Here is a 15636-nt window from a genome sequence, read left to right on the forward strand (position 1 = left end):
CATACAGTATATATACATAGTATAGTTATATATAACTAAGGCAGTAAAGACCTGTCTACCTCAGTAGAAAACCCCTTTGTCAGAGCAAGTTGGCCTGTTATTTTTATTCTGTTTTTTATTGTTAATTGTACAGCTGTGTAGTTTGTTGAGCAGGAGAGGAAAAACCTGTAAATGTACGTTTTTTTTTAATCAGTCTGAAGGAGCATGTGAGCTATCAAAGCTATTCATTTTTATTTACATATTGATATAGTGCAGCTGCATATTTCCAAACAGGGATGGAAACCCTATCTTTGCGTCTTTGCATTTTATTTTGATCACAGTCTGTTTTAATAAAAATGCTTGTGACCTCTCAAATGTGGCTTTGACTTACTACTGAACATTTAGACCACAACCATTTGGCCTGTAGGTGGCAGTGGCACATCATATACTGGTAGGGTTTCCGATGTACAGTGAGTGTGGTGTGATCTCATCTGACAGACTCTCCACTGAGAACCATCATGAAGATGGTTTCAGAATGAATTTGCCTGTAATCTCATTTTTCTGAAACATTTATGCAGTTATTAAATACGTGTTACTGGTTTAACTGTTGTGTCTACAGTAGCTTTACAAGAACACCTTGCGCACCTGTCACCTGTCATACTCCCACCAGGGCATCACAAAAGACTAGTGTGAAAATCTATTTTTGTCACATAGTTCCTGTTTGTCCTGTGATAATGACTCTTGCTGCTTTACTGGAACATCTGACTCCACGTTCCAGTAAAACACACTCCGTAGGTGATATTTGGTCTGTATCGATCAAAGTTAATGATTTGTGGAGCCCAGTTTTGGAGCCCATCATGCTGTCCGGTGAGATAATAGAGTGACAGAGGGCCTCCACAAGACGAAGCAAGGAAAGAAGGCAAGAAAGAAAGAGAAACAAGACAGAAGAAAGATGAGGACCACCTTCAGTCTTCTCCTTGTTCTTTCCCTCCAGCAGTGTGGCAGTGCTGTAAGTGTTTTAGTCTGGGCCAACAAGATTTGGTGAGCGATTTTAACCCAGATTTGCTCAGTCCGAAGTGATTTTCCACGTTGGGAGCTCAATCAGCGACTGTCGAATCTTTAGCCCTCAGATCAAACTCTGAAGTGATCCGAGACCCTCTGATATTATCAGACATTTCTGATATTTACAACTCAAAACGTTCATGAGTCCTGCAGTGTGAGGAAGTCAGAGTGAATGAATCAATCAACAGCCAGTCAGAGAGCTCGAAGATCGGGGAAGAAGGAGAAGAGATGAGCTTGCACACTGCCTGAGCCAGACGAGCTGCATGTGAAACACAGGCAAATAAGAGCTGTTACAATATTTATAATGGATGGATCCTGAGATCAAGGCACGCTCGGCTGACAGTTCGTTGTGAGATATTTCTCCAGGTCTCACTGAGACATCAACACTTCTGAACCCGTGTTAATCCCTAGTTTGCGTCTCTGCTACGCATAAAAGTCCAGACGGGTCCAGTATGTTTAGCTTTGTTTGTGTCGTGATCTGAGGAGTTCTGGGAGTTTGAGTTCTTATTTGTAGCCCAAACTCATGTTACCCTCTCTTTGCTTTGTCCTCTACTCTGAGCGCCCTCGCCACAAAAAGACAGGACGTTCTGTGACAAACTGACGCTACGTTTGTGATGGTCTCTGTTTTAGAAATCTGTTCGGATTTTTAAAGCCGTGTAGTGACCACCCGGTCTTAGGGGTCATTAAGCGTGTTTGTTATTTGAACAAGGGGTCGTTTCTGTTTACTCTCCAGTTTGTGGTGAACTCTGATCTTAAATGAATCCTAATTTACTGAGCTGGAGTCATTAGATAACAGTTTTGGCTGCAGTTGAGAGCGATCGTGCTAAACGATTATGAGGAAATTATGAGAATAAGTCGGTGTAACTTTGGGGGCAGTCGTGGGCTGGAGGTTAGGGAGCTGGCCCTGTGACCGGAAGATCCCCAGCACGGGCAGTCCATCACTGATGTGTCCTTGAGCAAGACACCTAACCCCCAATTGCTCCCCGGGCGCCATGGATAGGGCTGCTCACTGCCCCCTTGTGTGTGTGTGTGTATTCACTAGTGTGTAAATAGTACAATAGTTTGTGTAAATGTAATGTTGTGTAGTGTAAATAGTTTGTGCTGGTCATCCTCTAGTCCTTCATCAGTGGTCACAGGACGCTGCCCACAGGACACCGTCGGCTGGATATTTTTGGTTGGTGGACTATTCTCAGTCCAGCAGCGACACTGAGGTGTTTAAAAACTCCAGCAGCACTGCTGTGTCTGATCCACTTGTATCAGCACAACACACCACCAACACATCACTGCAATGCTGAGAGTGATCTTCCATCCAAATAGTGGTCAAAATTTTAAGACATTTGGGGTGATTCCTTTGTGGTTTAAAACATCTTTTTTCGTTGTTTTTAACAGTGGAGAGTGTCTCATGTTTCTATATGAAAACTGTGTATGTTCTGTTTATTCACGAGGAGGTGCCTGAAGTAAACCCACACTCTGCCAGACCAGGCCCAGATCCACAGCCCAGGATATCCCCCTCTGACCGTCTGTCTCAGGAGTGTCTGAAAGAAAAGTACACACGCCTGTCCTGTTCTAAAGTGTTCTGCCCGCCGTGGATGCGCTGCCTCAACGGGAAGTGCGTCTGTAAGCTGCCCTATCAGTGTCCACGCCTGGGCATATCTGTCTGTGGACTGAATGGACGGTCCTACATCTCCTACTGTCAGGCACAAGTAGTCGCCTGCAGGAGCAACACAGCGGTGTTCTCTCACTACGGCTCCTGTGGCCAAGGTAGGAATGGATGGAATACGAGACGTTCTGGATGTTCATTTTTTTAAAACTTTATTCTTGATATTAATGTTATTAGAGGTTTATTCTGCATGTTAATTTAGCTAGAGTTTAATTCTGGATCATGTTTTTATTACGTTTGTTAATAATTACTCATTTTTATTAGTTCTTCAGCTGTTCCAGTCATTTTAGAATCATCTATATCTTTTATGTGTATTTTTTCATTTTTATTAATAGTTTCCTACTAATTATTTGAAGCAAGTGAAGCTGCAGAGCACCAACGTCCTATTAAATTCCATATATATATATATATATATATATATATATATATATATATATATATGATAACACTTTCTATGAATGTCACCTTTGTAAATAACTATAAATATTTATAAAAATGCATTACATGTTATGGCCATCCTTATTATGCATTATGAATTGTCGTATTTGTCCGGTCTATGTAAAGTGAACTGTACTGCACTAAAGCCTCCTCCAGTGTTAAGTGTGAGGCTTTGAGTTGAAGTATTTACTGAAGGATTTACTGAAACACTAAAACACACAGACTGCTGGGATAGGCTCCGGCACCCCGCCGCGACCCTGACGGAGAAGCGGCTTAGAAAATGGATGGATGGATGGAATAAAGCTCATCACAGGCTGCAAATGTGGGAGTCTAAACTAGTGCTGCTTTCAGTGTTTCACCCAATGTGGGAAAGTCAATGTACACCACTGTTAATGTGCACCACCGTTAGCCTGGTATCTGTCTTTACACTCTCCTAGCTGGGATTGACTTCTTTGGCACTGACAGTATAACATGTTATTAACACTACTTATAATGCATTATATTAACAGTTCATAACGTATAATGAACATGGCTATAAAGAGGTTTGTTTTATATATATTTATAACCATGTTTATAATGCCTTATTAATACATTATAACATGTTATAAATGTGTTTATAGAGGCTTACAAATGTGACATTCATAGAAAGTGGTACTGTGTACATTTATCACATTTTGTCATTTATCTGCACCTGTGGGAAAAATATTGATGCCAAACTTTTAATGGCAGTGTGTGTTGGAGATTTAGAGAAAGAAGAATGACTGTGTGTGTGTGTGTTACAGATGTTTTTAAGGTGGTGCTAAAGAACTCCGGTGATCGAGATGTCATTCAGGTGGAAACTGTAAAAGTAAGAGCTCTGATCTGTGGAGCTAAGTCGTGGGACATGGCTGCAGCTAATGTTCTCTGTCGCAGCCTGAAAGCAGAAGCCAGGTAATCCCACCTGTACTGCCAGTTAAACCAGGTAATCCCACCTGTATGGCCAGGTCATCTCATCAGTGCAGCAAGCTTCCTATTTTTTTCTTTCTTTGAATTAGAGGTGCAGCTTCTGCTCAGAAGATGACGGTTAAGGATCTGGAGGTTGGCCATCAATGGCCATCTCAGTGTGTGAGTGTGAGCTGCACAGGATCTGAGTACTCCCTGGCTGAATGTACCATCTATGAGCCTCAGGATGTGGAGGAAGACACTCAGATTGCTGCCTTTACCTGCTACAAGACACCCCAAGGTGCTGTTCCTGCATCAGAACCCACTATTGCACTAATTATGCTGAAATTAAAGGGCCCATATCAACACCCAATTTCCTTGCTTTTTTTTTTAAATAAATGACACTAAGCTGCACAAGCAGCCCACTTTGAATTTATCATGGCTGAGATGCCACAAACACAATAATACCACCCATTCGGGCTACAGTGGTTTAGCCCCGCCCATTTCCATTGAAGTGATATAGAATATCGTTCCTGCGTCAATCTGTGTTATTGGAGTTATTGGAGTTATTGGAGCTGTTTTCAAAGGATCAACACATGAGAGAGGAGTTTATTTGTGTTTACATTCTTCAAATATTCAATTAAAGAAAAATACAGAATGAGCCCTTTTTAAAAATATAATATTAATTATTTCCAGAATGCAGTGAGTGGCTACCAGTTTTAACCTTCACTCTTAATTGGTAGAATGAATGCATTCGTTTTATCTATTCTGGCTCTTTTTCTCCGCGTTAGATGATGACGAGTGTCCGGAGTTCCGCTGTGTGAATGAGAAGTGTATTTTGTGGAAACACACCTGCGATGGAGTCGATGACTGTGGAGATAACAGCGATGAGATGTGCTGCAGTGGTGAGTTCTTTATCAGCTCTAGAGCCTCAATTTAAATATATAAATATTTTATATATATCATTTCACACCAGCTCACTTTAGACCTGGCAGTTCCTATCATAGTAAATAATTCAGGCAGCCTTACAAAGTAGTATATCGCTGCTGTTGGAACAAAACCTTGCATCTCCAAAATGGTAACTTTGCAGGACAAGGAAAAAATATACCTCACTTTTAATGTAAGTCAGTGGAACCAGACGTTTTTCAAAGTGATGCTGGGACATTTATTTTGGTCTGTTCATCATGATATTTACACATAATGTGAAGGACAACACGCATTTTGAAATTACACTAAAAACTGAAAAACGACAAAAATGGAGCTGCGAGGTTTCATTCCCACAGCAGCGATATACAGAAAGAACTGTACATTTTATAAGCTCTATAAGATTTTTGACCTGCAGCCCATTCGGTCAGATTCTGAAGAAGAGAGAGTCTGAACCTGTAGATCCTAGACAAGCTTTTCAGTGGCTGAACCACTAAGGAAACTGGAACCAGCCAGAAACAAACAGAATAGAATTCAGCAAAAAGAAGGGCTGTGGATGCTCCACAGACTCACTGGAACAAAACCACGTTCAGCTTCATCTGGAAAACACTGACAAAGCTGAGCTGAACCTGTTACAGTAACTAAAAAGGGTAATGTTTAATGTGGAAGAAAGAGCTAATTGTAACGAGGAGCGAGGTAGCAGACGCATATGCAGAGGTAAGCGACTTTTATTGAGGGCAAATCCAAAGTCAGGGTCGAGACACTCCAGGGTCAATGAGCCAACACGGATATATCGGGGGGCAGACATGACATAAACTAGAACAGTACAAACACCACAGCGGATAACAATTCAGACAGAGATTCAAGTAACTTACAACTACAAAGACCAGCAAAGACAAAGTGCAAACACAGGGCTTAAATACAACAGGGTTAACGAGGGACAGGTGGAAACCAGGTGGTGACAATCAGGGGCGGAGTAACCAAACAAGGGGCAGGACTAGAACACCAAAACAAAAGCACATGGAATAAACCAGAACATCAACACATGGACAGGACTGGGAGGGGCTAATCGTGGCACTAATATTAAAGCACATGTTATACAACACTTGAGACTTATTTACTTCACTTTCTTTGATATGCAGACCTGCTGTATATGGATCATTCTACTGAATTAGTTCAAACTGTAGCCCCACTGTGAAGAAAAAAGAATTCAGATCTTACAAGGTTTATGTTATGATCTATGTAACCCTTAATGCATTTGAGGTGGTAATAAGCTAAATCTACACAAAACCATAATTTATAAGGTAGCTTCTATTGGGAGGTGTCTGTCCCAAACCCTAAGCCCTATTACTTTTTTGTATTTTTCCATGTTATTTATGTATTTCTGTTAAAGTGAAGCTCAATTAATTTTTAAAACAATAATAAAAAAAATCATAATAAAAAGCGTTAGTCCATAGGTGGAGCCTTATTTTAGCCGTGCCCCTGCATCCCTCTTCCTCATGGCTACATGATGAGCAGTTAGATCTCACTGATTTGAAGTAAATGTGTCCCAAAGTCTGAAAATCAATGTGGAACATAAAGAATGGTCACTACTGGAACATATTTTCTACATTTAAATAATGAAAATTATTATATTTTGTGTGTTCAAAGCTGCGTTTGATCACATACTGGCTAGTGTTTCTGAGGTCTGCTGAAGATGACCTGAGAAACGACCGAATTGTCGAATTGTCACTGCTGTAACGTTGCGGTAGTGTTATGATTTTTTGTTGGAAGTGAGAAAACGGAATGTTCAGTCATTTGCTTTAATAAAATAAACATAATGAATCTATAAAATCACTCAAAGTAAAAGAATTTTAGCCTAAATCAGCCCAGACGTAGTTTTCAGGGTATCACTGGTGATAAACCTCGTCACACTGTTTTTAAAGACTTTTACGTTTATTCATTATGATATGAAATGTGGGAGTTGCTGCTCGATCATCAGTAAGTTAAACTCCTGTTGAGCAGCTGTTTGAGTCGTTTTGCTCTAAAGAGTCTGTTTTCCTGCTTATTCAGCTCTAATCTGACTGCTGTGTGTTCAGAGTGCCAGAGCGGGGCGTTCCACTGTAAGTCTGGAGTGTGTATTCCGGGCAACGCTGTTCGGGATAGGATCAGAGACTGTCTCGGAGGAGAAGATGAAGTCACCACCGCTGCAGTGGGACCTGCTCAAACTGGTGAGATTCATTCAGTTCCTCTCTCAGCAGAGCCAGTATTACATAATACGGTGCAGGTGCACTTACAACCAGATAAAGACCCCCACAGCCCCCTGGGTGCTGTTGATTCTGAGGCATCTTTAAGCCTTTGTTACCACTGGAGAAACCCCACCAGGATCACACGCACATGTCTGATGATCTCGTTTATTTATATATGTACTACAATGAATGTAACATAACTAATGAACAGCCCATCTGTGGGAAATCAGCTGGCCACTTTATGAGGTTGTTCAGCTGTTTTTGTGCATAATTTAGAGGTGAGTCCAACAGCAAATGCACATGAGTTCACAGCAAAGTTCACAACAATGCACATGAATTTTGTTGGCCATTCTAGAAATACAGACATTTTTAGTTTGTAAAAACATTGCATCTGTTTTATTTGATGCTTGTAACAGACTAAAATTAAATATATTTGAGTCTGTATTTATCAGTTTTACAGCAACCCCTTCAGTAAAGAGCCCTGTCACAGAGCTGCCGTTGCCGTTTTCCTTTCCCAACAACTATATATTTTATATAACTATAAAGTTCTGCATTGTATCAATAAATTCTACATGAAAATGTTAGGGCATCTACCCATTAACTTGAGCCTCAACAGAAGCTGAGTCCTGCAGGACAGCGATTCTAACACCACTAGTTAACCTACAAAGAATGGTTAAAGGAAATTTTACATTTTGGAATCGTTGAGTCAAATTTCAGATATTAATCTTATAGAATTGAGTTGTGGCAGGAGTGAAGACTTGGTGGAAAGCCCACCAAGATAAAAGAGTTCTGTAAGGGGGAATGGGCTCAACTCATCGTCATACAGATATTGGCTAGTAATTTAAATCAATGTATATGAGTATATATATTTACATACATACTCATATACTGTGGGAGCCTAAAACTAATTTCATACTAGCTGTATGATAGACCATACAGAGAGTATCTGTATATTCCTGTGATCCAGTGAAAACTGTTTAGCACCAAGAAAAAGAAAAGGACCATCCAGATTGTTACCAGCATAAAGTTCAAAAGCCAGGGTCTGTCATGGAATGGTATATCGGATCAACTTGCTGTGAAGGCAGGATTAAAGCTGAAAGATGTATACACATATTGGAATAACATACGCTGCCTTCTGGACAACGTCTTTTTCAGAAATCCATGTTTTTTCTACAGGACAACACCAAGTGTTACAACAGTATGGATGCATAGTCAGAGAGAGCAGAAGCTGGACTTCCCTGCCTGTTTACTATTAAAAGAGTGTGGTGCATTAGGAAGTGTAGCATATGATAATGAAGGGCCCGTCCTATTGCGCAGCTGAAGACAGAGAACTGCAAAGAAATTCTGCTTTAAAAATGAATCATTCGGTGTCTTCAGTCCCCAGACAGTAATTGTTTTCAAAAGGAAAGTCAAAAAGTCTGCACAGCCTTTCAGGGATTCCAAACCTTTTTTTTATTGGAAACAGAAACTAGGAAGCCTCATTTAATCATGAAGTGTATGCAGGTTAATGTAAACTTTGTTCTTTACACAGTTCACAGAATGGTGTAAATGTGATTTCTCAGGTTCTGCTTTAGTTTCTTCCATTCAGAGATATTCTCAGATTGTGTTTGCGGATATACAAATTTATTTACTCATTTCCTTTATTGATATTTTTGCTTGTACTCAAGTACGTTATCACTAAAGTAACAGTACTTTTATTTAAGTAAGGGTTTTCAGTAGTGTTTGGACCCCTGAACTGAGCTATAGGAACCATTTCTCATCCAACACTAAGAGCTTCTCAGTTCTGATGCATAGTTTTCATGTTGTGTGAGATTTTAGGAGAATCACCTTTTATAATTCCACAAAAGAGCAGCCTCTGAATAAACTTGCGCACAAACATCCCCGGTAAAAACTCACACACACACACACACACACACACACACCCACACCCACACACACACACACACACACACACACAAACACCCACACCCACACACACACACACACACAAACACCCACACCCACACCCACACACACACACACATAGAGGAAAAAGACACTAACATGTCCTTTTTTTCAGAGCTTGTCTGGCGGAGCCCAAAGAATGGTAAATATCTTGTTAATTAACTTTTCAGTCCAGGTTTTCAGAGATGAACTGTGTAAATCTGTGTTAACATACTGATGCCCTGCTGTGTGTGTGTGTGTTAGATATCCTGCAGGTTCGGAACTATACTGAGGGTCAGCTGGAATGCGGTATTCCAAACCTGGATTACGTGCACAGGACGAGAGAGCGCTCCCGCAGTAAACGAATGGTGGGAGGACAGGAGGCCTTACCGGTCAGAAGCTGCACATGCTATTCATAGTATTCAATTAGGCCACTAAGAACATCCCATAACACCCCGCACCATTTTGGTAGGCGCGCTGTGTCTCTGATAGAGATCAACACTGCTCCATGTGGAGAAACACCACGCACAGTAGACCAGAATGACCACGAAAAACATAAAAAAACATGTGGACTCTGGTGGACTAGATCCTATAACCTGCACAGAAAATTCTCATCTGTAAAATTTTACAAAAACCAGCTTCTTATTTGAATTCCTGCAGTTACTTTGAGGTTCTTAAAGCATAGAACAAATTTCAAACAAGACGCTGGCGACTGTGAAGCTGATCTAGCGCTGCGTCTCAAACCTCAAATTTCTATACTACACCTACTGCACTAATGAGTGCACTTCTAATGATATATGCACTTTTTTAGTAGTGTTTAGCACGCTAGTCTGTGGTTTGGGGCAGAAAAATAACATCAGCCGCTTGGATTTCAGCTTTCAATTGTTACTGCAGCAACAAATCAAATAAAATATATACCTTAAACATATAACATGCAAATGTATGTCAAACAACATAGAACGTCAGTGATGTTTACATATGAAGAAAGCTGCAGTTGTTCCTTTTCAGTCTGGCCCGGTGGTCTAAATTGTTTTTCACAGCAGTGGGTTCCCACCCCTCCGTTTTCACTCCTCGTTGCCCACTAGCAGCTCAATATTCACACAGAAAAACAACAGTTCACTAGTTCATCGGAAGCCAGAGTTACAGGGAATTGATCTCATTAATTAAAAACATTAGTTTCTATCTGATGGCACTTTGGCCGCTAGGAGGCCTGCAGAAAAAAGCAAATAATGTGAGTTATCATATAACTAAAATCTCCGCTGAAGACACAAACCGAAGATTATACAGAGGATGCTCACAGAATTCAATTTATACATATCAAACCTTTGGACAGTAGTGTTTAAACTACAGACAGACATTATAGGCTTAGACTTTATACAGTTGGCTTGTATTTTGACCTCTGGCGACCTTCGGTTTCAGTGGCAGTTCCAGTGGCAGGCAGCTTTGAAGGAAGAGGGCAGGTTCCGCTGTGGGGGGGTCTACCTGGGTGGCTGCTGGGTTCTGACTGCTGCCCACTGCGTCAGGTAACCAGTGAGCAGAATTATCAACACATCTTCTTTCTGTGGTGTGGTGATCTTTCATTACCCTTAAAGCGATAGTTTGACCTTTTATTCCACTCTAACTCCAAATGCAATGAATGAGACCCAATCCAGCCAGTCGTTTACTGGCTGGTCATTTACATACTGTTATATGTAAACGGCCCGTCTCTAAGGTACAGAAACAAGACCAAGCTGTGTAATTCTGAGAGGATGGAAAATAACACCTCATAATAACAGGCCCCTGTAACTTTTATTAATTATTTGTTAATGATAGTTAATAACTGTCTTATACTTACTGCATTACTAAGTTGTACTATTTACTAACTGTTTATTTAGTGCAACATACAAATCACTGTTTTTAGAACAAAACCTTGCATCTCCATTTTTTTACTTTTTCAGTTTTTGACATAATTTGAAAGTGCCTGTTGTCCTTTACATTGCATTACATTATACATTACATTTCATGATAAATGAACCAAAGGACATGGCCCAAAATAACATATAAAAAAATCTGGTTCCATTAACTTACATTAAAAGTAAAGTAGGTTTTTCCTTCTCCTGCAAAGTCACCATTTTGGAGATACAAGGTTTTCTTCCGAAAGCAGAAAAAAAATCACTGTTAATGCTAGGGTGGCACGGTGGTGCGGTGGGTAGTGCTGGGTTCAATTCCCCGGCCGGGTGACCAGGGTCCTATTGTGTGAAGTTTGCATGTTCTCCCCGTGTCTGCGTGGGTTTCCTCCAGGTTCTCCGGTTTCCTCCCACAGTCTAAAGACATGCAGTCAGGCCAACTGGACGTGCTGAATTGCCCCTGGGTGTGAGTGACTGTCTGTGTCTGTCTGCCCTGCAATGGACTGGCGACCTGTCCAGGGTGTATCCTGCCTTCCGCCCGCTGACCGCTGGGATAGGGCTTGGAAAATGGATGGATGAACTGTTAATGCTTTTCATAAATGCGTAATGTTATTGTATAAATACTGTAGCATGTTCAGGAAATGTTTTTGAAATGTTATTTTACGTTATTATTTCTTCAGCATTCATTCATGGGCAGGGATGGGGGGAAGTTGGGGCGCTGAGGGTGCCCCCCAGATTTCAGGATTGCAACTGCTAAAAATAACAATAATAACATTAATAATAATAATAATATTTATTTTAAAAACATACATAAAAGAGAAGAATAAAGACCCACTTGTGCTTGTTTTGGATTTGAATTTAGATTTTTCTATTTTATTAGATATTTCTATTTTCAAAACTAGCCATGCTTAGTTGAAGTTAAGAATGCACTTTCATGAAAGTGAGGAACTGCTAAAACTGAAGAGGTGCATGCTGACTTACAGACCAGTTCAGTGTCCCAAACCCGTCTAAACCTGGTATCTAATGTATTATCTCCTGCTTTGTGTGCTTTCCAGCGTTAAATCTCAGCGTAGGACTGTGGGCTGGACACAGTCAGGTACCCCGCCACAAGCAATGTGATGGGTCAACACTCCGGCCATTTGCGTGAAATTTGTCATGGTGCATTGTGAATGATGTAAATGCTGAACAAATGAAAATGGGAAAATCGTCACCGGTCACTTTGCGTGTATCGTGGCTCAAATTTCATTATGTCTTAGCTTTTTTTCTCTTAATGAACTTATTCCTTCTGAGTGGTTGTGTTTGTGTGCAGGGCGAAACCCGAGTTATTCCGGGTTATGTTGTCTCTGTGGCATAAGACTAAACCTTTGGATACGACAGAAGCCGTTGCAGTGAAGAACATCATCATCCATAAAGATTACAACCCGCGCACCTACCAGAACGACATCGCGCTGGTGCAGCTGGAGGAGTTAGGGCTGTTTGAAAAGTGTTTACACCCCAACCCTACAGTTCGGCCTGTGTGTGTGCCGTGGTCCACTCTCCAGTTCCAGCATGGAGACACCTGCACCCTCACCGGCTGGGGCAAAAACAGAGGTACAGCATCCACAGCAAGGCTTTTCTACCTTAATGCCCTCTTGTGATGTTTGTGTGTGTTTATCCAGAAAAAGCAGCCATAACTCCTTCTTAAAATGACCATTTTCCAACCTGTCTTATTCCTTGGAATTAAACAGGCTGTTTTTGTTACTCTGCCTTTAAGGCTGATACAAGACGTTTGACCATCCTTGGTCAAACAACATGCTCTTTTGATTTTCTAAGTGTAAATAAGTTAGGCTCAGTTGAATATGGCATTTTTAGTGCTCAATTCTATCAAGTGGCTTATCTACTTGTTTAGCATATTGGAAAAATATGTCTGTGGGGGTGGGTCTGTGGGGGGTGGGTTACCGGTAGTGTGAAGTTTGTGGTTGGTAGAGAACTGTTCTTGGATCAGTTCATGGCTTCAGCTGACTCAGTGGCCCTGCATTGAAATGCTTCATTCAAATGGAATTCCAGGCTGAAACCTGCATGTAAATGGGTTAAACTGCAGGTCGAATGGGAAGATGTGTGTAAATACATTGGATTTTGTGACAGAACAGGCTCTTTTTCCGCTTTGTTTCCATATGCACTGGGGGTGAACTACATGTTTTGAAACTTTAATTATGTTTCCCAGAAAAACAAACGATTTTATTAAAAAAACGAAGTAAATGTACTTTTCACCTGTTGGTGCGACGTGATGGGAGTTTCATATGTTAGCCATATGTTTTAATCTCAAGATGTAAAATCCATTTAGACCATTACTAGGTGATATTCCACAAGAGGGATGAAGGAGTGGATGGAGGCTGTTCTGGTGTCTCTGTAATGCTGTTGTCACGGTTTCCAGTGATTTGAGGAAGCGGATTATTGTGTTTCTCTGTGGTTCTTCCAGAGGGAGTGGGATCGGACGTTCTGAAATGGACCAATGTGACAATTACTGGAAACTGCGAGGACCACTACAAGGACAGGTTCCTTGATGGGATGGAGTGTGCAGGTATGTGTGAGCAGGATCTGGTGTGTATGTATCTGAGACGTTTCTGCTCTTTTCATGTTTGCAGATAATTGACTGATTATGTATGTCAGTTTGTAACCTGTACTGAGCAGTAATGCAACAATATTCACATTTTCTCTAAACTGCTGTAGCTGAACGGGCGGGGCTAAACTGCTGTAGGGTGAATGGGCGGGGCTAAACTGCTGTAGGGTGAATGGGCGGGGCTAAACTGCTGTAGGCTGAATAGCGCAAAATACGACGACAGCGGAGACCCCGGACTGCTGAGCAGCTGAAGCTGGACATCAAGCAGGAATGGGAAAGAATTCCACCTACAAAGCTTCAACAATCAGTGTCCTCAGTTCCCAAACGCTTATTGAGTGTTAAAGGAAAGGTGATGTAACACAGTGGGAAACACGCCCCTGTCCCAACTTCTCTGGAACGTGTTGCAGGCATCAAATTCAAAATGAGGGAATATTTGCTAAAAGCAATAAAGTTTATCTGTTTGAACATTAAATATCTTGTCTTTGTAGTGTATTCAGTTGAATATAAGTTGAAAAGGATTTGCAAATCATCGTATTCTGTTTTTATTTATGTTTTACACAACGTCCCAACTTCACTGGAATAATAATTATTATTATTTTGTTAATACTATTATTATTTTTTTCTTAAAGGGGTTACAGTAGTGAAGATAAAGATGCGTTCATTAAAAAAGCCTTGGCTGTATTTCCTTATGACCTTTCTCAATCTGTCCTGTCTTTACCTGTTCAGGTGATTCAGACTCATGTCATGGTGAATCCGGGGGTCCGCTGGTGTGCAAGGATGCCAGCGGGCTGTCGTACGTGTGGGGCATCGTGAGCTGGGGGGAGAAGTGTGGGGAGGCTGGTTCCCCCGGCGTTTACACTAAAGTGGCCCACTATTTTGAATGGATCCGCTTCCACATTGGCAGATCTGCGGTCACCAAGTACAACCACTGAGGAAGAATGAGGCGTCTCCAGAGCCCACCACACCTGCCTTACTCTTCATCCACAGATCTACACAGTAAACAGGCGGAGGTGACGTGTCGCTTTAGTAGGTTATGAGGCTGTTTACGTCTGTGGATGCTTGTTTTGGGATGGAATGCTGTTTATTAACACTGTATTAACACTGTATTAAAAAAAACTGAAAAAATTCTTTCTTTCCATTAAAATGTTCACAGACCAACTGAAGAATCTACCCTGTTTTCTTACATTTAAATCGCGCTGATCTTTCTAAATTTCTGAATAAATTTTGAACGAATACATTAATAAGTATGAATGAAATTGTTAAAATGTTGAATTAATTAAATCGTTAAAACCTTCCAGAGAGGTTTTGTTATGTTCCTTATAGTGTAACTAAGTAAACATTATTACTCGACACACAGAGCACAAACTTCTTGTTGGATCACTCACTGGTTTATTGGACTAAAAGGTGGCTATGGTTACATTTAGAATCCCTATACCCTAGTTGTGGTCTGCCCCCCTGGTGGTAAGTATTGGTGGGACATCTCTAGGTTCATACATAACAGGTTTAATGTAAAATTCTCTGTTCTGAGAAAAAACATACAAGTAGCACTTACTTTACAGATCGCTAATAAGCGGGTAATGTTAGGGTAGTATCGTGGTAACGAGTCGTATTTGTCCATAAATTAAATGTCAGTTTCATAGTTGTTATGAAATAATGAAATTGTAATTGTAGCGTTAACAAGTCCGGAATAAAATGGTAAAATCATGGTAACAAGTTGGACTTACCAAAATATTCCCTGTGTGTTTTCCACTTCATAATGAATAATGAGCTGGTGTTTGTAGGGATGAATTTGTAATAAGATGGTAAGACAATGGTTCCAGGTTGTATTTACCTAAAAATGACACACACATTCGTTAGTGATTCATAAATAAGAAGTTAGTCATTTTAGCGGTGCTCAGTAATAAAATAGGAAAATAATTTAATAACAAAAGTTGAACTTACCAAGCAAATTCATGCAAATGGTCAAGCTCTTAGTAAATAATAAGTCAGAAACTGTGGTGATGACTAATAAACTTG

General features: G+C 40.7%; 1 protein-coding gene across 2 annotated transcripts; it reads left to right on the top strand.

Annotated features, from left to right (window-relative positions):
• Nucleotides 1–842: 842 nt before the first annotated feature.
• LOC108412192 (complement factor I-like) lies at nucleotides 843–14783 on the top strand. Of its 2 annotated transcripts, XM_017684123.1 has the most exons (12): nucleotides 843–988; nucleotides 2487–2802; nucleotides 3922–4069; nucleotides 4174–4361; nucleotides 4852–4965; nucleotides 7063–7194; nucleotides 9272–9298; nucleotides 9400–9527; nucleotides 10555–10658; nucleotides 12331–12611; nucleotides 13480–13581; nucleotides 14347–14783. In XM_017684123.1, exons 1-12 carry the CDS (start codon nucleotides 932–934, stop codon nucleotides 14550–14552), a joined length of 1803 nt encoding a protein of 600 aa, XP_017539612.1. In that variant the 5' UTR covers nucleotides 843–931; the 3' UTR covers nucleotides 14553–14783. The 2 variants fall into 2 exon arrangements, with proteins under 2 accessions (XP_017539612.1, XP_037396813.1); XM_037540916.1 differs by lacking the exon at nucleotides 7063–7194.
• Nucleotides 14784–15636: the final 853 nt, after the last annotated feature.

Source organism: Pygocentrus nattereri, chromosome 9 (genome assembly GCF_015220715.1).
Source record: "Pygocentrus nattereri isolate fPygNat1 chromosome 9, fPygNat1.pri, whole genome shotgun sequence".
Lineage (NCBI taxonomy): Eukaryota > Metazoa > Chordata > Actinopteri > Characiformes > Serrasalmidae > Pygocentrus > Pygocentrus nattereri.